This window comes from Galeopterus variegatus, unplaced genomic scaffold (genome assembly GCF_000696425.1).
Source record: "Galeopterus variegatus unplaced genomic scaffold, G_variegatus-3.0.2 Scaffold902, whole genome shotgun sequence".
NCBI classification, from domain to species: Eukaryota; Metazoa; Chordata; class Mammalia; order Dermoptera; family Cynocephalidae; genus Galeopterus; species Galeopterus variegatus.
The window spans coordinates 498398-524492 of NW_007727013.1; the positions used below are offsets into that span (position 1 = coordinate 498398).

The 26095-nt window shown below is 35.3% G+C and overlaps 1 protein-coding gene across 1 annotated transcript in view; it reads right to left on the minus strand.

Annotated features, from left to right (window-relative positions):
* The window catches only part of FCHO2 (FCH domain only 2), a 121001-nt gene that overhangs the window by 12596 nt on the left and 82310 nt on the right, over nt 1-26095 (minus strand). Inside the window, exons 16-20 of the mRNA XM_008573324.1 lie at nt 24552-24594; nt 22423-22514; nt 16711-16814; nt 12159-12288; nt 3039-3150 (exon numbers count right to left, since the gene is read on the minus strand). Of these exons, the coding sequence (XP_008571546.1) occupies nt 3039-3150; nt 12159-12288; nt 16711-16814; nt 22423-22514; nt 24552-24594 (481 nt within the window). The remainder of the gene's footprint in view (nt 1-3038; nt 3151-12158; nt 12289-16710; nt 16815-22422; nt 22515-24551; nt 24595-26095) is intronic.

Here is a 26095-nt window from a genome sequence, read left to right on the forward strand (position 1 = left end):
GGTGGTAGTAGATGTCCCCCTTGCTCCTTGTTGCCTCTTCCAACCCTCTATTCCTTCTTCCTTTGAAACTCATGCATCAGACCATATTACTTACTACCCCATCCCTTTCAAGTCATCTTCAACACTCCCTTTCATTTCCTGAAAATCTGAGCTCCTGCTCAAACTGTCGGTCTGTCTCTGCAGCACTACTCATATCTGAATTTTCAGTGATTTCAATATCCACATAGGTGGTCCTTTCAACACCCTGCTCATCTAGTTTTTCAGGCTCTTACCTCCAACGATGCTGTTTTTCAGCCTATCTGAGCCATGCCCTAGCCTTTCCATAATCTCAATTTCAGACTCCCCACTCATCTACTTGGCACTTTGTATTTTTCTAACTCATTTTGTCTAATACTGCATCCACGACAATTCTCCAACCTCATCAAAATCTCCACAATCCATTGCTCCTACTACCTTTTCCACTAAACTTTACTCCTTCACATCCTCCGTTCTTCCTATCTTTGGATTTCCTGGTCCATCATTATACATTCTCCTTTGCATAAACTCTTCTTTGTCCTTCTTTCACTGGACTGTACTTTGCTTGGCAAACAACAGTCTTAGCTAAAAATCCAGTTCCCCACTCACATCTGTATAGGGGAATGTGACTAGAGAAAAACACATAACCACAGTCATAACTCTCAACTGGGTCCCCTTACTGTTACCTGATATTCCTATCACATCCCTGAGTCTATTCACTCTTCTGTTCTTTTCATATTCCCTTCCCCAACTCTCAGCTGATGACTTTCCTTTTAATTTTACTGAAGAAATAGAATCAGAAAAGAACTTGCTCATACTCTCACTATTAAACTTCCAATTGACCTAATTCTCTAACCATATCTTCTGCCTTCTCTTCTGTTTCAACAGATGATCAGTTTCCGCACCTAAGGCCAATCCCACCAATTCTGCACTGGAGCTCATGTCTTTTAACATACTGAAGCACTCATGCAATTGTTCCCTCTCTTTTCTACAGGTCTAATTTTTTCCATAAATACTGGGTCTTTCCCATCAGCACACAGACATGCTGAAATATATAATCATCTTAAAACACACACACACACACACACACAAACTATGATAAATAAAACCCCCCTCTGATTCTACCATCTCACTCCTGCTAACATTCTATTTCTCTGCTTCCACTAGAGCAAAACATCCTTAAAGAGTTGTCAATATTTCTTCTTTCCAAATACAGTTGTCTATATTTGCATTACCTCCTGCTCCTGAAACTCCCTCCAAGCAGGCTTTCATCTCCACCACAATACTAAAATTGCTCTTGTGAAGATCACCAATGCCCTCCGTATTGTCAATGGTCAATTTTTCTTGACCTGTCAGCAGTATCAGATACAGCATCACAACTTCCTTCATGAAATGATTTATTCACTTAGTTTCTGAACACTGTTCTCTTGGTTCTCTCCTCGCCTCTCTTGCTGCTTTGCTGGATCATTCTTATCTCCCTGTTTTTTCAATACTGAAGGGGACCAAGACTTATTCCTAGGATCTCTTTTCTATCTACTCCTTAAGGTCCCTGTTTTTAAGTAGTATATACAAAGTAATGACTACCAAATATTTTATCTCTAGCCTACATTTATTCCCTGAACTCAGAATTACATATCCATCTATCAACTCAACATTTCCACCAAGATGTATTAACAAGTACTTCAAACTTAGCATTCTACTCCCTCAGCAAATCTTGACAACTCTGTTTTCAAAATATATTCAGAATCTCATTACTACTCACCACCTCCTCTGCTAATATCCTCATATAAGCCACCATCATCTCTCATCTGGACTTCTGAAGTTAATCCTCTAACTTCTCGCTCTGCATCCATTCTGGCTCCCTCCACTTTATCCTCCATAGAGCAGCCAGAGTGTTCTTTGTCAGAAACAGAAGTAACCTCATCACTCCTCTGCTCTAAAGTCTCCACTGGGTTTTCACCACACTCAAAATAAATTTCCAACTCTTTATCATGGCCTACAATGCCCAACCTGATCGTGGTACCTCTCTGAATTCATCTTCGACTACTCTCCCCCTTGTTTACTCCAGTGACGTGGTTCTTCTTGCTATTTCTTGACTATGCCAAGCATGCTTTTACTGCAGTCCCTTACACTCACTGGCTCTCTTGTCCTGAAATGTTCTTCCATCAGATATCTGCATAGCTTGCTCCTCCATGTCTTTCAAATATGTGCTTAATGTAACTTTAAAAAGGTTTTCCCTGATCATTCTATCTAAAATAGTAGACTTCTTTTGTTATGCTCTATCCTCTTATCCTGGTTTATTTTTCTTCACAGCCTGTATCAATACCCAATGTACACAGCTATCTGTTTCTTTTATAATTGGTTTTTCCTCACTGTAATGCAAGCTCAGGAGAGAACTCTGTTTTGTTTATTAAAGTATTCTCAGCACTTATAACAGAGTCTTACCCACAGCAGGCACTCAAATATTTGATGAATGAGTGTATGTTGAATGAGTACTTTTATGCACCAACAGCAGGGGTGGTCATTCACACAAATATAATTCTCTTAAAAGAAAAGGATTAAACCAATTCTGCAAGAATCTTATACTAAACACGAATTATAGGTCTCTCTTGGAAACATAATAGTTTCACAACAGACACAAATTAGGCCAAGATTCAGAGATCCATCCCCATCCACATCAGCTGCCATCTGCTTCATAAATATGCCAAACAACACATGTGTCATATTGGTCATAAAGACTGGGTAAGAGTATAAATAAACTTGGAGAAAGCTATCACTACTGCTGATTCTTTAAATTGAAAGACAATCCTTAAATGACTATATTAGATAGCAAAAACCAGGTAAATAAACAAATAGAAAACCCTAACCTATATACAATCAACATATAACTTAAAATTTACCACCAAGCCCCCCTGCAAAACACACACACACACACACACACACACACACACACACTCTCTCTCTCTCTCTCTCTCTCTCTCTCTCTCTCTCTCTCTCTCTCTCTCTCTCTTAAATAAACTAACTTAGTGGGATCTGCTCCTTTAAAGTAGGCATTAACAGATTCTGTAAGGGCAACTGCCACAGGTAAGGTGTCCTGATTTCCAAGGCTGACAGGGCTGGGACCTCGTGACACACCTAGAAAATATATAATTCATTTGTTAAATCCTTCAGAAAAACATATATTAAATACCAAGACAGACTCACAATGTTAGGTTGTCACAAATGACCCTATTACTGGTTTTTAAGGATGCCCCAAGTACAAATCTGAAAGTTAAAAAATATAGCTTAAAACAAATTGGAACGTAATACAAAGGACCAAAAAAAAAAAAAATCAGGAAGACATAACATACCAAGTTTTCTTTTAAATAGAAAGACACAGAACAGTTAAGGAAAGACACTGAAAAAGCTCTGTACTTGAAGAACTAAAATTATTAAAAATATGGCTTGAAAAACACTTAAATATCAACTTCTTTCAGGTTATAACAATCATCTATTTCAGGCATTTAACTGGATTTTTGTACTTAAGTTATTTCTACCCAAGCAGTGATGTTTCATATACTACTCATTATTGTTATAATTCTCTTTAACCTCCTCTTTGTCTGATGCTTATATTTTCCCATTTTCTTGCCTCAATAAATATTTGACTAATAAGATTACTTAAAAAAAAAAAATTCCTGACATAAAGTTCACTCTGATAAGATACTTTTAGAGTCAACTATATAAAGATCAGTGTGTTTAAAGCATAATAAAATGTAAACAAATTTAAACTACATATGTGTTCAGGTTTCTATTTTTTGTTTTTTAACTTAAACTAAGTATCCTCTTCAAAATAGTGCACTGTCTTTGCTTTTCTTCACAAATGTGCTCTTCCCACATATGCCTTAACACTATTGCTACTGATTTTCCTAAGTGAAACACTTCATTTAATATACAATATGATGCAATTTTAGAAATGTAAGTCAATAGGAGAGTTTGTTATAATTACTCTTACTAAAAAAAAGAATAACCTTGGTCAACACATATCTCTAAAATCTGAATGCATGCTTTTCTTACATAAATGTTACAAAATGTTAATACCACCAGATATTTTTATTTTGGATGTGACTCCCTATAATAGAAGACTAAGTTACTTTTGAGATATCTGGAGTACTAATTCTGGTAAAAATTAGTACTGGCTTTCTCTACTTTACAACTAAACTTGAGATCTTACAAATAGTGAGAAAAAATATTTTGTTAGCTTTAGAGGCCAGGAAGATCGTGTAGAATTCTAGATTTTGAAGGAATTTTGACTTAGAAAGTTCTTAATGATTAGAAAAATAACTTAGTGATGAAAAATACATGGAGACAAGAACTGCTGCTTCTAGGCCACTGGGAGAAGTAAACCTCCCAAAACAAGAAAACTTAAAATTTTATGTGAAAATAACTCAATATAAAAATGTATTCACAAAAATCACAATAGTTACTCTTATTAATCACTAACATTTGCCAGGCATGTGGCTAAGAATCATGAAAAAATATGGTGCCTTTTTGAACCATAAGCAGTAGTTTTACAAAGTGGAAGCGTCGTTCTTTCACAGGTGAGGAATAGGCTGGAATGATGAAAGGACAAGAAGATGAAGCTGCAGAAGTGTTTACCATCGAGATCAGGGTGTGAAAGACCTTTAATTTAATCATTTTGGCATTGAAAACCACTGGTAACGTTTAAGAGAAACTCCATTAGGTTTTTTACTTAGTAAGTCCACACTAAACACAGAGTGGCTCCTGGAATGAAGAGAAAAATGACTGTTGGCAGGGATTCAAGTTTGAACCAGATGAGAGTGATAGGTGAAAGATAAGCGCCTGATCATGAGGCATTAGTCTCTGGATGTATGTGAAAAAATGTTAAGTAAAGAAAGCAGACTAAGTATAAATTCACTGAGTATAATTATGCAAACACATGTTTGTGCACTGGGAAAATTTCACTGTAAATCTAAATTAGCTCAATTAACTCTTTTCCTAATATATTGTTCTTAACTAGAGGGTCATCAGGAATTCAAGCAAGCATATGAGGGGTCTTCAAAAAGTTCGTGGAAAATGCATATTACAGATGTAATGTTTAACAGCTGCTCTCAGCTCAGCTTGGGGAATTCAGTTTAATGGCAGCTTACTCTCCAGGATGAAAGGATGTCATCCACTCCCAGGGTAAGACACCCTCCAGCAGCAGTTCCAGTTCCAAGATGGCACAATAGCAGCAAGGGCCACAGACGGTGGGCACAGTGTTGGCTCCTCTGGGGTAGTACAACTGTGTGGACTCCAGGCAGCTCCCTCAGCTGGGCTTAGGGCCTGTGAGGACTGCCAGGGTCCCCAGTGGTGAGAGTGAAAAAAATTATTCTTGAGGACTCACTACATTCTGATATTCTGCGAGGAGTTGGAGATATAATAATGAGCAAAATAAACATGGTCCCTGCCCTCATAGAACTGACAATCTAGTATGGAAGGCAGTCACAGATATAAAATTTCTGCAAACAACTGTAATATTGCAGCTGTGAAAAGTACCCTGATGTTGAGTCAAAGGTGGTATAATCTGTTCTAGCCAGAAAGGTGTCAACTTAATGAATGCCTGGAAACCTGATTAAGCAATTTTTGGAGGTGTGTCTATGAGGGGGTTTCCACAAGAGATTAGCATGTGGGCCTGAGTGGACTGGATGGAAAGGATCCATCCTCAATATGGGCAGGCATCATCCGATCCACTGGGGACCTGGAGAGAATAAAAATAGAAGAAAAGGCAAACCTCTTTATCCAGTGGAGCTGGGATACACTCTTCTCTCCCATATGTGGACATTCAAACTCAAGACTCTTCAGCCTTTGGGTTCCAGGACTTACACCAGTGGCACTTCTGATTCTCAGGCCTTTGGCCTAGCACTGAGAATCACACCATTGGTTTCCCTGTTTTCAGGCTCCCAGACAATCATATTACTGGCTTCCCTGGTTCTGAGGTTTCTGGGCTTGGACTGAGCCACACTACCAGCATCCAGTTTGCAAAAAGCCTATCATGGGACTCTTCAGCCTTCATAATCACATAAGATAATACCCCTAATAATTCTCCTTTCATATACTACTGGCTTCCCTGGTTCTGAGGTTTCTGGGCTTGGACTGAGCCACACTACCAGCATCCAGTTTGCAAAAAGCCTATCGTGGGACTCTTCAGCCTTCATAATCACATAAGATAATACCCCTAATAATTCTCCTTTCATATATTTATATACATATCCTATTGGTTTTGTCTCTCTTAAGAACTCTGACTAATACACTGGGGATAAGGGTTAGATTTGTTCACTTTCATCAGGTTGAGTTAGAAGTTGCAGTGAGACATATAAAAACTGTCAAAAATGAAAAACAAATCAAAAAGGTCAAGTAGCATGTTTTTGTGATCTTTCACTGATTTCTAATTATTGCATTTTTGTTCCATTAAAAGGAAAATGTATATTATGAAAAAACTATGCATGGATTTCAAATATTTTTTGCACTAAAATTAGCTCATACTAACTTGTTATAACATATTTGAACAGGATGGAGTTTGAGGCGCTAAGAAGGGTAAGACAGCAGTTTGAAAAGAGCTCCTATCAGAGCGACATAAATTCTGCTAAAACTGAAGATAGAATAAACATCAAATTTATGGTGAAGCTTGTGTAGAAGACTGGTGAAAATCAATGATGCTTTACAAAAAGTATATGGGAACAATGCTCCAAAGAAATCAGCAGTTTACATATGGATAACTCTTTTTTTTTTTTTTTTTTTTTTTTTTTCCGTGTCCGGCAACGGATCGCAACCCCCAGTGTCGCACCCGTACCGGACCGGCAACGGGATCGCAACCCTCGGTGTTGCTCCCGCGCCTCGCTCAGCCAGTGAGCGGGAACCGGTCTGTATGTGGGATCCGAACCCTCGGCGGGAGCGCCACTGCGCTTCCCAAGTGGCGCACTATAGCAGTGCGCCACCGGGCCAGCCCCTGGATAACTCTTTTTAAGAAGGGATGAACAATGTTAAAGATGAAGCCTGCAGCAGCAGACCATCCACTTCAATTTGTGAGAGAAAAAACTGATCATGTTCATGCTCTAATTGAAGAAGACTGACAATTAATAGCAGAAACAATAATCAACATCATAGACATCTCAATTGGTTCACCTTACACAATTCTGACTGAAAAATTACACTTGAGCAAACTTTCCACTTGATGTTCCAAAACTTTCCAAAACTGCTGCACCCAGATCAGCTGCAGACAAGAGCAGAGCTTTCAATGGAAATCTTAAAACAAGTGGGATCAAGATCCTGAAGTATTTCTTGGAAGAATTGTAACAGGAGATGAAACATGGTTTACTAGTATGATCCTGAAGACAAAGCACAATCAAAGCAATGGCTACCAAGAGGTAGAAATGGTCTAGTCAAAGCAAAGGTGGACCATTTGAGGGCAAAGGTCATGGCAACAGTTTTTTGGGATGCTCAAGGCATTTTGCTCCTTGACTTTCTGGAGGGCCAAAGAACGATAACAACTGCCTATGATGAGAGTGTTTTGAGAAAGTTAGCCAATGCTCTAGCAGAAAAATGCCCAGGAAAGTTTCACCAGACAGTCCTTCACCATGACGGTGCTCCTGCTCATTCCTCTCATCAAACAAGGGCAATTTTTTGAGAGTTTCAATGAGAAATCATTAGGCATTCACATTACAGTCCTGATTTGGCTCCTTTTGACCTCTTCTTGTTTCCTAATCTTAAAAAATCTTTAAAGAGCACCCATTTTCTTCAGTTAATAATTTTAAAAAAGACTGCACTGACATGGTTATATTCCCAGAACCCTCAGTTCTTTAGGGATGAAGTAAATGGCTAGTATCACCACTTACAAAAGTGTCTTGAACTTGATGGAGCTCACGTTGAGAAAGTTTATATTTTTTACTTTCATCTTTTAATTCCATTTTTCCATGAACTTTTTGAAGTCCCCTTGTATTTCCAGAGAAAGATGAAGATTATAATAATCTTTTTCCCCAATTTTTTTACTGTGGTAAATAAAATACACATAAAATTTACTGTCTTAGCCATTTTTAAGTGTACAGTTCAGTGGTATGAAATAATACTCATAATGCTGTGCAACCATCACCACCATCCATATCTATAACTCTCTTCATCTTTAAAACTGAAACTCTAAACCCATGAAACAACAACATCCCATTCCCCTCCTCCTCCACCCCCTGGCAACCATAATTCTACAGACAGACCCTGATTTACAATTTTTTTACTTCACCGTGGTGAGAAAGCAGTACACTCTTGGTAGTAACGATGGGTTACATGCCAATAAACACATCATAAATTTAAAATATCATAAGTACAAAAATGCAGCTTCAACTTAAGATATTTTCAACCTAAGATGGGTTTATAAGGAAGTAACCCGTTACATGCCAATAAACACATCATAAATTTAAAATATCATAAGTCCAAAAATGCAGCTTCAACTTAAGATATTTTCAACCTAAGATGGGTTTATAAGGAAGTAACCCCATCATAAGTTGAGGAGCATCTGTACTTTGTCTCTATGAGCTTGACTGCTCTAAGTACATCATATAAGTGGAATCATAAAGTATTTCACTTAGCACCATGTCCTCAAGGTTCATCCATGTTGTAGCAAATGTCAGAATTTCCTTCCTTTTTAAGGCTGAATAATATTCCATTGTATACACATACCACATTTTGTTTATCTATTCATCTGTCAATTGACACTTGGGCTGCTTCCACCTTTTGGATATTGTGAATTGTGCTACTATAAACATGGGCGTTCAACTGTCTCTTTGAGACTCTTTCAATTCTTTTTGGTATATACCCAGAAATACAATTGTTAGATCATATGGTAATTCTATTTTTAATTTTTTGAGGAAGAGCCATACTAATTTTCATAGCAGCTGTACCATTTTACATTCTCACCAACAGTGCATAAGGATTCCAAATTTTTCCACATCTTCACCAACACTTGTTATTATAATAATCTTTTTTTATTAAAGAATTAATATTTTCCCTTGAGTAACTCACAAATGCATATTTACACACAGTCAAAGGTAACATTAATGTGTGCTACTGCTTTGACACTAAAAATCAAAAGAAACCTACAAAGTTAGTTATTCTTTTCAATTATCCAATTTGGTCAACGAGAATGAGTATTCCTAAAATAGTTCACCTGTAAATTGTTATGCCCATTACTGAAATATTGGCAAGTGGAGAAAAGTGTTAAAAAGAAAGAGAAAAACTCAAAATCCATTTAACATTTGGCATTTAACTTTAATCCCTTTTGCATTTTCTATTTTTGTTTTCCTTTCAAGATCATAGTGCACATACATACTTTGAAAAATGAATTTACATAGAAAATATGTACTTAAGTCCCTTAAAAAGTCTACATTTACACTATATTATTCTAAATAAATATTTTCTTAGAAATAAAAAAACTCTTTGTATTCTTAATAAGGATAGATTTTGGTTTCCAATTCCAGTTTAATTGTTGCATATTTAGACAATTGTTTGTTTTGAAAATGTAGAGCTTATAAACTTGAGGTAATTAAGGGGTAAAGGTACCTTCCTATAATAATAAGTAGATATTTATGCAGAATTCCTTTCAGCTCAGAAGTAAAAAACAGGTTCACTCCCAACTATCTCCTACCTCTGTGCTTCTAACTTCTGTTCACTATCTGCATGGTTTTCATCTGACAGCCTTGGTTTAGGTATTATAATTTTTTTAAGCTGACTTTTCTTTCTGCTTTTTTTCTAATCACTTTTTCTCTGATTCTGCAGGGAGATGGAAGAAAACGTAAAAATACTTTATGTTTTTATAATTGGGGATTTTGTATCAATAGATCCTATACTGCAACTGGACATAATTAGCACAAAATTGAGATAGTTAATCTTAGGGTTATTCATGATTTCTGAGACACCGTACATTGCTGGAAAAAAAAAAAGTTAGGTGACAAAGTATTTTAGATACACTTTAGGACCATTAGTCAACACATACATTTGACTCTTATACAATACCTGGTGATGTCTCACAGTGCTTTTGAATTTCAGAAAGTGTTCCAATCAAATTATCATCTTCTATCATATTTAAATAAAACAAAATATTGTAGGAAAAGAAAATATTTTCAAAAAACAAGAATCATCATAAAGAGAACTTTTTAGATAGATTTAAAAGAACCTTTGTTCTACTAAATCCAAATACAACCTGCTCGGCCTGTATCATCACTGTCACTTACTTTGGGTTCTGCTATTGCCAGCACTGGCTGAAAGCATAAACAAATATGTGCCAACTCAATCAAAATTAGCTTAACGTTTCCACTGCAAACAGAAACCCTTCTGAATATTCTAAAGATAATGGAAAAGAATTAAAGCTTATTTTGGTTACCCAGATCACCTGCCTGATTTCTAGTAGGGCCCATCTATGTTTTTTATGACTAAAATGCATACTCTGTAGAGACAAAAATCAACCAAACCACATATGCAAACAAAAAATAAGAATTTGGTTCATTAAACCAAATAAAATAACAAACTTATTAGATATATTCAGTTTATATAAAGTTAAAAGATAGGAAAAATGCTATGTTTATGAAGGTATATAAAAGAAGATGATGACATCAAGTTTAAACATTTAGAAATCAAACCATTTTATATTTCTTTTTTTTTTTGTCTTTTTGTCTTTTTTCGTGTCCGGCAACGGGATCGCAACCCTCAGTGTCGCACCCGCACCTCGCTCAGCCAGTGAGCGGGAACCGGTCTGTATGTGGGATCCGAACCCTCAGCGGGAGCGCTGTCATGCTCCCAAGCGGTGCACTCTCCAGTGCGCCACTGGGCCGGCCCTACCCTATTATCTTTCAAATAAACTTTTTATTTTGGAATAATTTTAAATTTACAGAAAAGTTGCAAAGACAGTACAAAGAGTTCCCATACAACTTTCATTCAGTTTCCCTAATGTTAACATCTTACATACATTTGTGAAAACTCAGAAATTAACATTAGTCTATTACTATTAACTAAATCACAAACTTTATTCAGTTTCACCAGTTTTCCCACTAATGTGCTTTTTCTGTTCAGATCTAATCCAGATGCCGCTTTGCATTTAGCCATATTATTTTAAATTTTTGTCCCACTTTCTCAGTGTTTCTTGCATGCTTTAGATTGGCTGTTCATTTGTGTTCCTGCTCTATTTTTCCCTGTCTACCTGTTTGGAATTTACATAATTCACTTATATTCTTTAAGTGGTTACTCTTGAAACTTTACCATGCATATTTAATTTAACAAAGTCTAAATTTAAAGTTTCTTTTTTTTTTTGTCCTTTTTGAGACCGGCCACACTGCACTCAGCCAGTGAGCGCACTGGCCATCCCTATATAGGGTCCGAACCCGCGGCGGGAGCGCTAATGCGCTCCCAGCGCCGCACTCTCCCGAGTGCGCCATGGGCTCGGCCCTTAAACAGTTTCTTAATTCACCTCTGGAACACTACAAGGACCATAGAACTCTGTAATTGTAATTATTCACCCGTCTGACTAACATACTATTGTTGTTCAGTATTTCATCAGTCTTTTTTATTTTTTAAACTCCACAGACTAAATTATTATCATTATATACAAGCAGTGTTTGTTTCAATTTTCACGTGTTCAACATTTTTTCCCTGTTGGCTCTCCATTCCTTCTTACATCTCAGATTGTCTTTTGAGGTCATTTTCTTTCTGAATGACGTCCTTTATAAGTTCCTTTGGTGCAGGTGTCTTAGCTTGGGTTCCCTGGAAAGCAGAGCTTGACACCAAAGCTAATGTGCTGCTACTTTATTAAGGAGCTCAGTCCCAGCAAATTAGGAATGGGGGCTAGAGGAATGAGGGATGAAAGGGAGAGAGCACACACAGGGGTGAGTTAATGAGCTGCCACTATTTGGTGTCAAGCACTCTGGATTGCTTGATTTTGTAAGTTAGTCTTCTGACAGGATATAACAACTGTGTTTCAGGATAGATACAAATTCACTCACCAGCTTCCATCTCCAGTTGGCCCAGGTTTTAAGTTCCACCAGATAGAATATAGCTCCTCTTATATATATAAACCTGATCATACTTTGTACGTTAAATCTCATATGTAATTAATGATAACCACTTACCTACTGTTGGAGTATTGGCAGCACTTAATGAAGCAGACGATGAGATAGAGGAGGAACTTTCTGCTCTGGCTAAAGGAGCGGCAGGAGGTGGGCTGGTGTTGGCAGTTACAGGTGGACTGAATGGCCTGGGCTTAAAAACAAAAAGTTATTTATCAAAATGCTAAAACAATTCCTCCCTTGTCAGAAAAGATGTTTAAGTATCAGGTAAATTTCACCTTAATATACCAAACAAAATTTACTGTGTGTTTCCTATAACTCAAAATCAGAGATACCATAGGTCAAATCATTTCCAAGAACATGTATAGTGAAAAGGCTATTTTCAGATAATGTTGTCAGGAGGGTCTTTGTGCAAAAAACATTTTCTGTATTTCAAAAGTAAGCTTAAGATAGATTCTCAGAAGTTAAATTATTAAACAGTATGAAGGCTCTTCATACATACTACCAAACTGCTTCCCAAAAGGGTTATTCACTTTACTTTCTATAAATATATCAGAACATTTCTCTGCACCCTTGCCAGCAATGAATGTATGAGTCATAGAAGGAAAAAGAATAATTAAAAAACTTTTCTAGCTAATTTGATAGGTAAAAATAAAATTTGCATTTTCACTTTTATGAATGGTCTGATGTAGTTTTGGGAGGTCTTAGTATTACCTGAACTTTCACTACCTACTAACCTTTTGTCTTGTTTGCCGCAATTATTTTCCACCCTAAATATTGCTTGCCCTTTACTTTCGGCATTTAGAAAGCTGTCCACATTTTTCTTTATAACTCCTTATAATGCTTCCTCATTGAGAAAGCTCACCCCATAAAGAGATCTGAGAAAATCTTCATTCTGTTGTCTTCCCACTTGTCCATTAAACATAAAAACAAATATAAAAAATATAACTCCAATTCATTTATCTTTCACTCTGGTGAATGAATTTTTTTCCCTTCCAAATTCCTAGCTATTCCAATAATACATTAGCAATACTTCCTGAGGGGTTTCACTTTTTAAAAAAATAAGGCATATTTAGCTTAATTAAAAATAACACTTTCCTATGTATGAAAGTATTAAGCAAATACAACAAATATTTATTTAGTGTCTGCTATGTGTCAGGCTCTGGATTAGGTACTAGATACGAAGCAGTGTACAAGAAAGATAACTGCCCTCAGTTATTTAAGGAACATGGAAAACAAAAGGCAAAAACAAACAGAACCCTATATTCACTCATACACTAAATTAGTCAACTCTTCATTGCATGAATATAAACTTATATACACTTTTATAAAAATTAGATTTTATTGCGCAAGGTGTTTTACAATCTGTAACCACCACCCCCTCCCTGCCACCATTTAACTATTATTTAACTATTTTTCTGAGTTCAGCTTTTTAATGATTCATTATTATGGAGAATAGGTTGAAAAAAATACAGAAAGCAAGGTGTAAAAACGCAGCTGTTTATGTACACAGATGAAGGTGGTGCAGGATATGAGGCTGAATTCAACAGCTGGTCTGAAACTTACAAGCCTGGAAAAAGTCTTGAGGTAAACTATTGTAGGGGACATTTTTCCTACAGCAACGTGGCTTCATGGTCAATATAATGTGGCTGCATTTTTATACTGCATTGTACAATTTTTTGGAAAAGTAAAAACAGCTCTTTTCTCAAGTGGTTTTCTCTTATTTTAGAACTGTACTATCCAGTACAGTAGCCACTAACACTTGAAACGTGGCTAGTCAAAATTGAAATGTGCTGTGTTGCTTATATAAAGTGCAGATTTTGAAGACAGCATACACATAAAAGCAATGCAAAATCTCATTAACCATTCTTATACTGCATACATGTTAAAATGATAATGTTTTGATATCCCGGGTAAAATAAAATATATTAAAATGAATTTCACTGTTTTTACTTTTTTAATGTGATTACTAGAAAATTTTAAAGCATATATATATTGCTTGCATTAGATTTCTACTGGACAGCATTGCTTTGTAAAACAGTGGTTCTGAAATGTTAGTGTACATCAAAGTCACTTAGAGAGCTTGTTAATACACAAGTGCTGGGCCCCTCCCCTGAATTTCTGATTTCTCACAACCATTTAGTTCATGAATTTCACTTTTAAAATTTTTTACTAAGGAAATAATGAATGTCTGCAAAGAAGTAAACATAAGGATATTCATTAAGACACTGTTTATTTTATAACAATGAAAACTTGGAAATAAACTAAATGTCAAATAATTTTCTAGGAACTTTTGGAGATTTAATTCTGACAACTGTGTAGAAGATAGAACACTGAAATACTCTGCAGTCACTTCAAATAGCCCTGCCTAAAGCCCTCAAAGGATGATTCTAGAAGGCATTCAAGGATGGGGGAGGGGAGGGTGATATGAAGATTCAACTATGAGTCCCGCTTTTATTTATTTTAATACACTTACAATTTAAAATTATTTGACAAAGGATTCTAGCACTTTAAAGAAGTTTGAAAACTATTAAGTAAGAATAATTCATGGTATAGAAAGACATTCCCAAAATATTTTCAAGCGAAAAACAAATTAGAAATATGTAAAGTATGACTTTTTATTTAAAACTATACACATATCATTCCTAATAATTTTCCTGAGCAATTACTTGCACCTCAGCAATGTTCTAGGTGTTTTACACATATTAACTCATTTAAGTCTCACAATAACCTAGGATCACTACACCCATTTTTGCCATGAGGACACCGAGACTGAATAAGTAACTTGCCTAATGTTGCTCAGCTAGTATGTGGCTAATAAGCTTATACTTTTAAAAACTGTATTTCACTGCCTCTGGATAAATACTTCTGCATTCAAAAAATAGTAATATATATATATAAATATATTAATAGTTATCTTTTGGTGGTAAAATATAGAGGGAATTTTTAATTTTCTGTGTTTTCTGTATCTTCCAAATTTTACAACATGATCGTTCATTGCCTTTTGTAATCAGGAAGAAAAACAAATTAAGATGTAGTAATTTTTATAATATAGTCATGCACCATGTAATGACATTTCAGCCACATAAAATTATAATGGAGCTAAAAAATTTCTATTGCCTAATGACATAATAGCCAGTCATAGTGCAATGTATTACTCACATGGGAGCACCAGGAAATACCATATAGCCTAGGTGTACAGTAGGCTATACCATCTGGGTTTGTGTAAGTACATTCTATGATTCATACAATAATAAAACTGCCCAACAATGCATTTCTCAGAATGTATTTCCCTTGTTAAGTGGCACATGACTATACAGTACTTAAATGATAACCACCTCCTCAGCAACTTGTACCTAGTCTCTCATTTCACCTCTACTAAGACTGTTCATTGGGATGGAGCCAAAAGAAAGATTTCACCATTTCAACACTTGGTGCTCAAGCCATTTCATGTATTCACTGAACATTTCCTAACTATGTACCATGTGACAGGTATCACGCAAAGTACTGAGGATATGAAATTGGCTAAAGCATTGTCCAGTGAGAGAAACACACACAAAGACAGCATATACAATGTGATATATGAACTAATATAAAAATAAGCCAAGTATATGGGTACAGGGAAGAGAATCATTGAATCTGCTGGAGGAGGAGTGATGAAATAACCAAAAAGGGCTTTACCTAGGTGGTGATATTTAGCTTAAAGAAAGAGGTCAATGTGCTACATAGAAAACTGAGGGGCATTTCATATAGAGGGAGCACAATAAGAAGACATGGCTATATAATAGAGCATGATGTGTTTGGGCAACAGTGGAAAGTTTCGAGTGGCTGGTATCTATGTTAGGCAGTTAGTCTGGCAATGCAGGTTGTTGAGGAACTTTATGAAGAGTCTCACACATCAGCTAAAATATTCAATCACATGGATTATGGACAGCCATTGGAGATGTATATCAAAGGGGAAAAAAGATTAAGCTTGACTTTTAGAAATTCAATTCTGGCAATCAGCCTGGCAATTAGTGTAGAAGATGAAGTACAGCAGAACAGATTGGAGGCAAGAAGACTGGTTTGTGAGAGCCTCACTCTGAAAAGAGTCCACATGTTTTCTCTCATATCTCATGACTTTTGAAGACCAATGATTTTTTTTTCCCAATATAAACTTTTATAAGTCAATTAACTGATATAGACTCCAGTTTTCTCATGTATAAAATAAAGGAAGCTGAACTAGATGCCCTCCTGGACCCTCCTGACAGTATACTTCTAAAGCCTAAGAACAGGCCACCATTTCCTCCTTAATATTTTACTTTAAGCAGAATTACATGAAATTTGCTTCCTTATTGTAAGGAAATGGGTACTGAATGGTGCTTTTGTAATGTGTCAACTTTCTTAGGAAATCTCTTTCCTCCTGAAAAATGTCTTGTTCCACAGGTATTATTGTTGAAGTAATAAAGGAGAGTAAGGAATTGTTGGGTGGGAAAATTTTTCTATTCTTTGAGGACTCACATAGAAAATGTCAAGCATTTAACTGGAAAGGGACATATAGAAAAATAGCATTTGCATCTTAAACCAAAACACTTATATAATTTAAAAAAAAAACAAAAAACACCTGAGTACATACTATTTCATTAATCCCACTGAGTTTGCCTGAAGTAAGCTTTGGTCTGGAAGCAGGCCTTGGAGGTGGGACAATGGTGCCTACAGAAAGAGGAGTTGTGGGCCTGGCTGGTGGGGGGAAAAAGAGAATTTGAAGAAATCATTAGTATGTAGCAACCTTTACATAAAGACATTCTATTATAAAGGAACTGTTAGAATTCAAAGCTTATTTTTCAGGATTTAAAAAAAAAATCTAATTACAGATGTTTGTTGAAATACTGAGAGTCTGTTTATCAAACATGCTTTTTTGATACTACCAATAATATTCCTGAAAAAAAAAATTGTTAACCTTCAATAAAACTGACACACATTATATAAATTTTATTTCTGTTTCATTTATTTATATATATAAAAAATTAAATCTGATAAATTAGCCAGTGAAAATAAAAGAATTTAAGGCTAAAGGTCTCTAGTTTATTTCCAATACATTTACTTTACAGACAGTAAATGCAAGACCAAGCCTTTGAAGCTAATCCTTCAGAATAATGATGTGAACTATTAGTAAAACACTTACCTTAATTAAACTTGTTAATTTGACCTTTAAGTTGAACCACATTGTAACATTTTTTGGGATAATTAAAAGCATCAAAAATATTCTATTAGTTTACTAAAAAACATTTCCCCAAATCACTACAATTAATTTTAGTAAGTGTTCAAAATATCTAAGCTTTTCCCAAATCCTATATAAATTGAGTGTTGACTGTATTTCAGTGCCATTTGCAAATTTCACAATTTACAAATCAGAATTATCAGCATTCCTAAGTAAAAACTCTTATCATGACAGAAATTACTGAATAAAATTCAAGTATACATCATCAAAAGTCACACATGTATTAGCATAATCAAAGTGCGAGGAAAGAATGGAAGCAAATATGTTTAAATCATCTTTAAATAAATAAATAAAAATGATTTTCAAAATGCTTTGGTCTACTCTAAAATATGCGCTATAATTCAGAAATTGAAAAATATAATGATGGTTAGAAACATATTCAGCAAGTTCTCTAAGTTTACAGATATGCAAAATTAAAAATATATAAATGGGCCTAAATATATACATGGGGAAATAAACAATTAAGCTGAAGGGTCTTGGTCATCAACGGAGGAATGGATGCATGAAAGGAAGGGACATGGAGGTAGTAGGAAGAGACCTAAAGAAAAGGGTAGTCACTCAGGATTGAAAGTAAATGCCTGAGAGGTAGCAAATCATTCAGAAAACATATCAGAAGAAGGGATAAAAGATGCAAGCACAGTTCAGGTTGCTTGAGAAAAATGGTAAAAAGCTGATAAGAAATCAAGTTTAGTTTCTGAGGCTGCTGCCTTCTTCCAGTCAGCACCAGTTCTTTCATGCTGCACTCACACTTTACGCTGTACACTGGAAGAAATGTACACCAACCCGAGGACTATAACGCTTCTTTGTGCTTTGATATATCTACTTTTAAGATATATTTATTATCAGTGAAACCAGCACTGACCTATACTGTATTGTTAAGTTATTTCAAGCTTATAAGAGAGCTTAACACAACAGAGACACTTATATACCTGAAGCTTCACTATTGATCAAGTGGCCCATCCAAATGGCATTTAGATTGACTCAAACCACGCCTGGTACAAGTGTTAAGACAGCTCCTTCAAACAATCAGGATTTGCTTTTTGAGGAAAGCTAATAACAATACTTATTAATACCAATGCTTATAAATGAATCTATATTATATTTGTGTATATCAATTAGGTACTGCTTCTAGAAGCCTCTGGAGAAGATTACTACAGTTGTTTACATTCTTAAGTATCCTAATTGTCTTTTGTTTTTTGCTGGTGGTGGAACTCACTGCTATGAATGTCTATCAGATTCAGTGTTTCAAGAAATATGAAGTGAACTATAAAGTATAAAAACATAGGATATATGAGTTAAATCTATATCTGCCCTCAGACATTACTTAAGGGGAATGGACACACATTTGCCATACAATTCTTTATCTGAACAAAGGCAAAGACTAATTTAGAATCCAGAAGCAATGATGATGGTATAGAAGAAATATCAGCAGCACTGTTACCTTCTCTGTCAGTAATTTTACAAGACATATAATGACAAAAGTCACTTTGATCCTCACAGATGCAGCTGTTGGAAGACATCCCATCTGAAGCGTTAGGGAACCCAAAGGTATTTTCAACTTTACAATGCAATCTCTGGAATGCCTTCTGAGTTGTACTAGAGTTATTAATTCTAACAAGTTCATCAGTAAAGAAAATCCACTGACTTTGCACCATGAAGCAAAAGGAAATTTATCTCTGTTCTCTAGTGTTGTTATTATAGCAGGACAGAATACAGACTTAGTGGAAAAGTCTTGTGATGGGCTTTACAGACCCAGAATCTGACCTGGTTTCAAGTAAACTTTCAATTATCATACACCCAGGCAAATCAGTGGAAGAGGAAGTGATGTTCCTACTTTGTCCTTTAAGGTCAGCTGAATAAGACCAAAAAAAGAGAAAAAAGAAGAAAAAGAAAACTAGAAGCAACTGGAAAAGTCTAGAACTAAAATATAAATCTACACAGCTAAATAGTTCTCATCTTAATGTTATTTTAATTACTTGAAACTACAATTTAATAATACATGAAACAAGAGCAGGAACTTGAAATTTGCATTAACTGAGGAAAACAAGTATGAGCATAAGAAACTTAAAGTACATATGAAAAACTGAAGATCCAAAATTGCATAAAATTGAAGGTCCAAAAATTATATAAAGCCAGAATCAGTCCTGTTTTCCTGGAGAAGCAAAGGTAATTATAACTGTCAGTATAAGATCTAAAAAGACTTAACAAGATGGCAAAGTGATGGTGCTGTGTACATGTGGCACTCAACAAAGTTCCTGACAGCTAGTGACAAAACTAGATAGGAGGTATTTTGGACTACATCAGAGTTGGAGTTAATATTAAAAACCAGCCTAATATTTTTTTTTTTTTTTTTTTTTTGTCTTTTGTCTTTTTTCCGTGTCCGGCAACGGATCGCAACCCTCAGTGTTGCCCCCGTACCGGACCGGGGACCGGCAATGGGATTGCAACCCTCGGTGTTGCTCCCACGCCTCGCTCAGCCAGTGAGCAGGAACCGGTCTGTATGTGGGATCCGAACCCTCGGGCGGGAGCGCCGCCACGCTTCCCAAGCGGCGCACTATCCAGTGCGCCACCGGGCCGGCCCAGCCTAATATTTTTTGAAAGATAATTTTAAGGGGTTTGCACAGCAGAAGAGCTCAATTAACTCATGAGCAGAGAAGAAAATGGTCTACACTGCCACTAATCAAAGGGGAGGTAGGTATGAGATATTTATGTTAAATTTTTAAAAATACATACATGAATGTTTGTATATATTCATATTTAAAAATAAACATGAATTTTACTTATAGTCTACATGGTACAAGATGCAACTGATACTACTACTCAGACAAGCTGTAAGAATCCTTTTTATAAACATATAACAACACTGGGAGGCTTATCTTATTATTAACTGATTGGTTGGAATCATTTTATTGGACTGCTTTAGCTAAGATGAGGTCACTGACAAATTAAGATTCTAAAAGAGACAAAGGAGGGGAAGGAAGAATCTCACAACCTGGACCTTGCTAAAATGTGAAAATGGGTACCTGAGTAGAAGATGTTAAGATGGGGGGAAAGTGCATTGCGAAAAGTGGTAGAACAAATTTAACACAAATTGCCTATTTCACAATTTCACTTAGGGCCAGTTTTGTAGAACAGGAGAATCACAATAATGCATTGATCAGTTTGATCAGTAATTATATTCTGTTCAAGTGAAGACTTAATAATAATTACTATAATAAGATAATTATCTCTTTTGCATATTACTAACATTTTTGGAAGGGCAAAATAATTTATGACATTATTTTTCAAACTATATAATAGGAAGGTTTAAAAATGCATACTGAACTGAAAAGCCAGTAAAAGGTTAACAAAGGATTTATCATTTCCTATCTGCTAAACATCAAATGACCACTGGATGAAAATGAGTCATTTTCTACCTGACGTGAAAGTAATATGGGTGAACCATTCTTTAGACAGATATCAAGAGGAAAAGAGAGAACTTTTTGAAAAGAAAGAGATTGTACTAAAGAAAATAACAAGAAACAATGAGCAGAATTATGAGGAAATTTCTACATAACTAAAGCCAGTAAAGCCAATTTGAAAATTTTTATTAACAATTTTAATAAATAATTGATAAAGGAATATTAACAAAACTTAACAATACTGCTTAGGACTCTTCATTCTAAATACAAAATATCATTCTGACAGTTTTTACTAAATAAAAAAGAGAGAGCTTAGCAACAACTTCAGTTTTTCTTGTACAATATATTTGTAAGGTGAGTTTTATAAAACTAAATAATAACAAATGCCCATTGAGAAAGGTTATAATGCCACTTCATAGTATATTCAACTATCTATTGACTGTTTCTTGCTGTTTTACAAGTATTAGGTGCAGATTACTCTCCCTTCAAAATTCCAAATAGTATTTAGGGTTAAGGTTTCTTATAATCCATTTGTAGTTTCTTTTAAAAATATTTAGTCTCTAAACAGTCTAATTTTAAATGCTAATATTTATTTATTAATAGTAAAATGTTTTAACATGGCTTTTTTTGTTGTTAATCTGTCAGAGTGTGATAGATAGAACAATGATTTTAGAATTAGTATGATCCAGGTCTGAATCTTGTTTCCACCATTTCCTAGCTATATGATCTAGGAGAAGTTACTTATCTCTGAGCTTAACTTTTTTCATCTATAAAACAGGGACAATAAAAAGGACTTCGTGCAGCTGTTAATGTGGTGAAATTAATTAGAATGTACACAGTTCCTAGCAGAGTGACACAGCATGAACAGATTTAAGTTCTGTCCCCATGATTCCAGCACTTCATTCATCCTACTGTATGGTGATTCTGAAATCCCAGAGAAGAGGGAGAAGATCAACATAAAGTGATTTTCTTTTCTTGTTTTGAACAAGCACTGGTTTTATTAAACATGTATTTTTGATGCCTACTTTGGTTTTTGGCTAATGGCAACTTTATATTTTGAAGAAAAGAGAAACTTGACATATTCTTGTTGAAACAACAACTAAAAAACATTCATCAAGTTCTTTCATATACTCCTCGGGAAGTATTAAAGCCTTTCTGGAAAGCAGTTTGGCAATAAGTATCAATGTGTATATCCTGTGACCCACGTATTTTATACTGATAAATTCTTACAAGGATATTATGAGACGTGCACAAAATCTGTTATTTCCATGTATGTTCATAATACCAGAAAAGTAGATGCAACCTGAATGTTCATCAAGAAAGGACTGGTTACATTAACGCATATATATATGCATTTCAATTATCTATAAACTGTAAGAATTATTTGCGTTATGATATACAATGTTGCCTAGAAATAAATAAATCAATTTTTAAAACGCTTGGAATTTTATAAATGTTTATTGTTTAATCTATAGGATCTTTCAGTTAAGTTAACAAAACCAGTATAAAATCACTTTTATCTGGCAATATGATCAGAGGACAAGTTAAAAAAAAAAATTGATCATTAAGTACAATACACAGTAGTGAAATAAATCAATATGAAAAAACATAACTACCATATTCCTGATTTTTAAATGTAGATATATAGATATAGATATATATTTACCTGATGATGATGAAGTTAGTGAAGCTGAAGAAGACAAATCAAGAGATGGTCCAAATAAGGGGTCCCAAGCAAGTAAATCACTGGTCCCTTTCCTACCACAGCATTTAAAAAATAAGGATTTTTAACAAAAGAATATTTTATTAGTATAAAATCTAGTCATTTATCATTATTTCATAGAAAGAATTCTGACAGCTCAATATACATGACTAAAGAGTTGGATAGTCTGCCAGTGATACATGTGAATTTAATTACCAGATTTAATATACCAATATTTGTTAAATGCTATAAGCAGAACTTACAATAACATTATGTATGGGAAGTTGGTAGGGGGCAGTAGGAAAGATTAATCCCCACTGATTGCACCTTGTTGGATTATAAGCACCCTGGGGGCTGCCAGAAATGGGAATAATGTCAGTTTTACACTATGAAAAAAAGCAGCACAAAGAATCTAGATGAGCTACCCTAAGACACACAGCTACTTGATTCTAAAACAGTCTTAGGTCTACTGAGCCACACCTAGCACCCAGTCTTGGACAGAATATTTAAGTGATGTGAAATCAGGCAGAAATTTTATAAGGCTGTCACACTTATTTTCGAAGAAGAAGAAAAAGGGTAATGGATATTTTTAAAAAGTCCTTAAGTACAGAAAGGTGGCTTCAATATTTTAATGTATCAAACTGCCATTATTTAAAAAAAAATCTTGATATATTAGAAAAAGGCCCACCATAATAAAAATGTTAAAATTATCTAAAAGTGCATATCTAGCTTCTCAATATGCACCCTACATGCAAGCACACTTCATCTTGTATGATAAAGCCTAGCACTACAATCACATAAATGATTCCTAAAAACAAAGTTTTAATACACTAAACAACTTATCTTTAAAAATGATAAATCCCTTGGGCCGGCCCGGTGGCGCGCTGCTACAGTGCGCCGCTTGGGAGAGCGGTGGCGCTCCCAACAAGGGTTCGGATCCCACATACAGACCGGTTCCCGCTCACTGGCTGAGCAAGGTGCGGGTGCAACACCGAGGGTTGCGATCCCGTTGCCGGTCCCGGTCTGGTACGGGGGCAACACTGAGGGTTGCGATCCGTTGCCAGACACGAAAAAAGACAAAAAAATAAAATAAAATAAAAATAAATAAAAATGATAAATCCCATAAATACCACCGTTATGCTCAATTAGTGCCTCAAGAGTATCAAATATTTTAAACTATCCATTTCCATTTAAGTAAGCCTACTCTTACTCATGTAAAAAACCATGAACTCAAAGTATTCTTACTGACATACAGAAGTGAAAAGGGACCCATGCAACAATGGCTTAACATTTTTTATTCTTTTTAAGAAGAGCAGGAAACATGCCTTCTAGCCCTCTCCCTTTTCAAATTAATTGAAACAGTTCCTCATTTTGAAGTTCATAAAGTATACAGTCTGTTTTACAAGGTTGAAGTCAAAACTGAAGGAAGAAATGAGAAAATTTCCATGAGAATAACTAGGTGAAATACAGGTATGTATGAACTTAGGATACCATCATTCATTTAGAAGTAATGAGATTACCAAGGCCAACTGCAGTTGAATGAATATTTTTAAAAATCATTGTAAAAAGAAATATTATCAAGTGAGAAATGATTTTAAACATCTAAAATCACCAACATGGCATTTCGCAGTTTAGAAAACAGGATGTAATCATCTTAATGGAACTGAAACTGCAGAGGTAATAAAACTGGCTAGAAAAAAAGCACAAAAGAAGGATACTTAAAATTTAAATGTGAGAGGAAGGAAGAGATGAATAGGTGGAGCATAGAGATTTTTCAGGGAAGTGAACATACTTTGTGATACTATAATGGTGGATACATGTCATTACACATTTGTCAATACCCAGGGAATATATACCACCAAGAGTGAACCCTGATGCAATCTATGGACTTTGAGTAATTATGATGGTCAATGCAGGTTCATCAATTGTAACAAATGTACCACTTTGGTGAGGGATTTTGATAGTGAGGGAGGTTGGCCATATGTAGAGATAAGTATACAGGAAATATCTGTACCTTCTGTTTAATTTTGCCATAACCTAAAACTGCCCTGAAAAATAAAGTATATTTATAAAATATTAAACATGGAACTTACTCATTGGGTAGAACAGATTGCTTTGATTTTGTTAACTCCTCATCTAGTTAAAAAATTAAAATATTGTGAAAAAATTATAATCAAATAAAATATTTTAATTAAAAGAGAAACTCTAAACACATACCCCAATACTATGAACAACTTAAAAATTTTGGAACTGATAATGTAAATATAAACAATTATAACAAAAATGTAAATAAGCTTTCAACAGGTTTTCTATCATGCATTTTAAAATAACAGCTGAATTTCTGCAAAATCTTGATGTCGTCCAACATCTTTGGTAAGAACTTCCTTAAGTCAACTAAACTGTGATATTCATCAAAATAAAATTGCTAGAGAGAAAATACGAGCTGCAACTTTTAAAATTAGAAGAAATGTTTAAATACACAAATTTTACTCAAGAATTTTAACTGATAAATCATGAAAGCATTTTTCTGGTTCTAAGAATATTAGTGATTATCGTATTGACCAAAAGTAGTTACCTCTTGAAAGAAATTCTATTTTGAAAAATTAAAATTTTTATAGCAACCTAGAGCAACAGCTTCTTCACAAGAAAGTCTGTTTTGTTACCTTTTGCATTTGTAACATGACTGATTTCATAAGCAACTGGTAAACAGGGGAACAGCATCAGTAATGCAAAGGTCTTGTTGGTGCATAAACAATTTACCCTGCACCTTATTGTTTTGTATCACCAAGCAACAGCTGATGAATGCAAAGTACAACAATATGAAGAACTGCAGCAAACTATGGAGAAGTACCACATTGTACACGATGCCCATACTCACTCCATTCTTCCATTTGGCTCTGTTTGGCTGTTTGTACTGCTTTAACGTACTAATTGTGCTGTTCTCCATCTTTCCGCATTTTGCCCTTATCTCCATAACTTTAGCAGCTTCCGTTTATCCTCATTTTCCTCACATCTCCTATCATCAAGCTACCATCAATATTTACTTTTTAAAGCTAAAATCCTTACTTTTATTTTACTTAGTATGGATTCAACAGGTCCTTTTAATTGTGCTAGAATCTTTATTAGAATTGATGTTATAGTTTTTGTTAAGCATTCCACTGACAAAAGCACATAGCTTTCGAGTGGGCTGTCTCAACTCTATTTTTTTTTGACTGGTAAGGGGATCACAACACTCGGCATGGTGTGGTCCATACAGCGCACAGCCAGTGAGCGCACTGGCCATCCCTATATAGGATCCGAACCCATGGCTTCGGCACTCCCAGCACCGCACTCTCTCGAGTGAGCCACAGGGCCAGCCCCTCAACTCTATTTTTATCACAACTCTTGCTATTTTTAATGCATGATTCTATAAAAGGTGTTACACCCTATAAACATTTTTACTATAATTAAGTTACTATATTCAAAACCATATAATAAAAATTGTAATTATGATATGACTTAAAACAGATAAAGCTAAAGATATTACTCATCTTATAAATGCCTTCCAGGGGCCGGCCCGGTGGCGCACTGCTACAGTGCGCCGCTTGGGAGCGCAGCGGCGCTCCCGCCGAGGGTTTGGATCCCACATACAGACCGG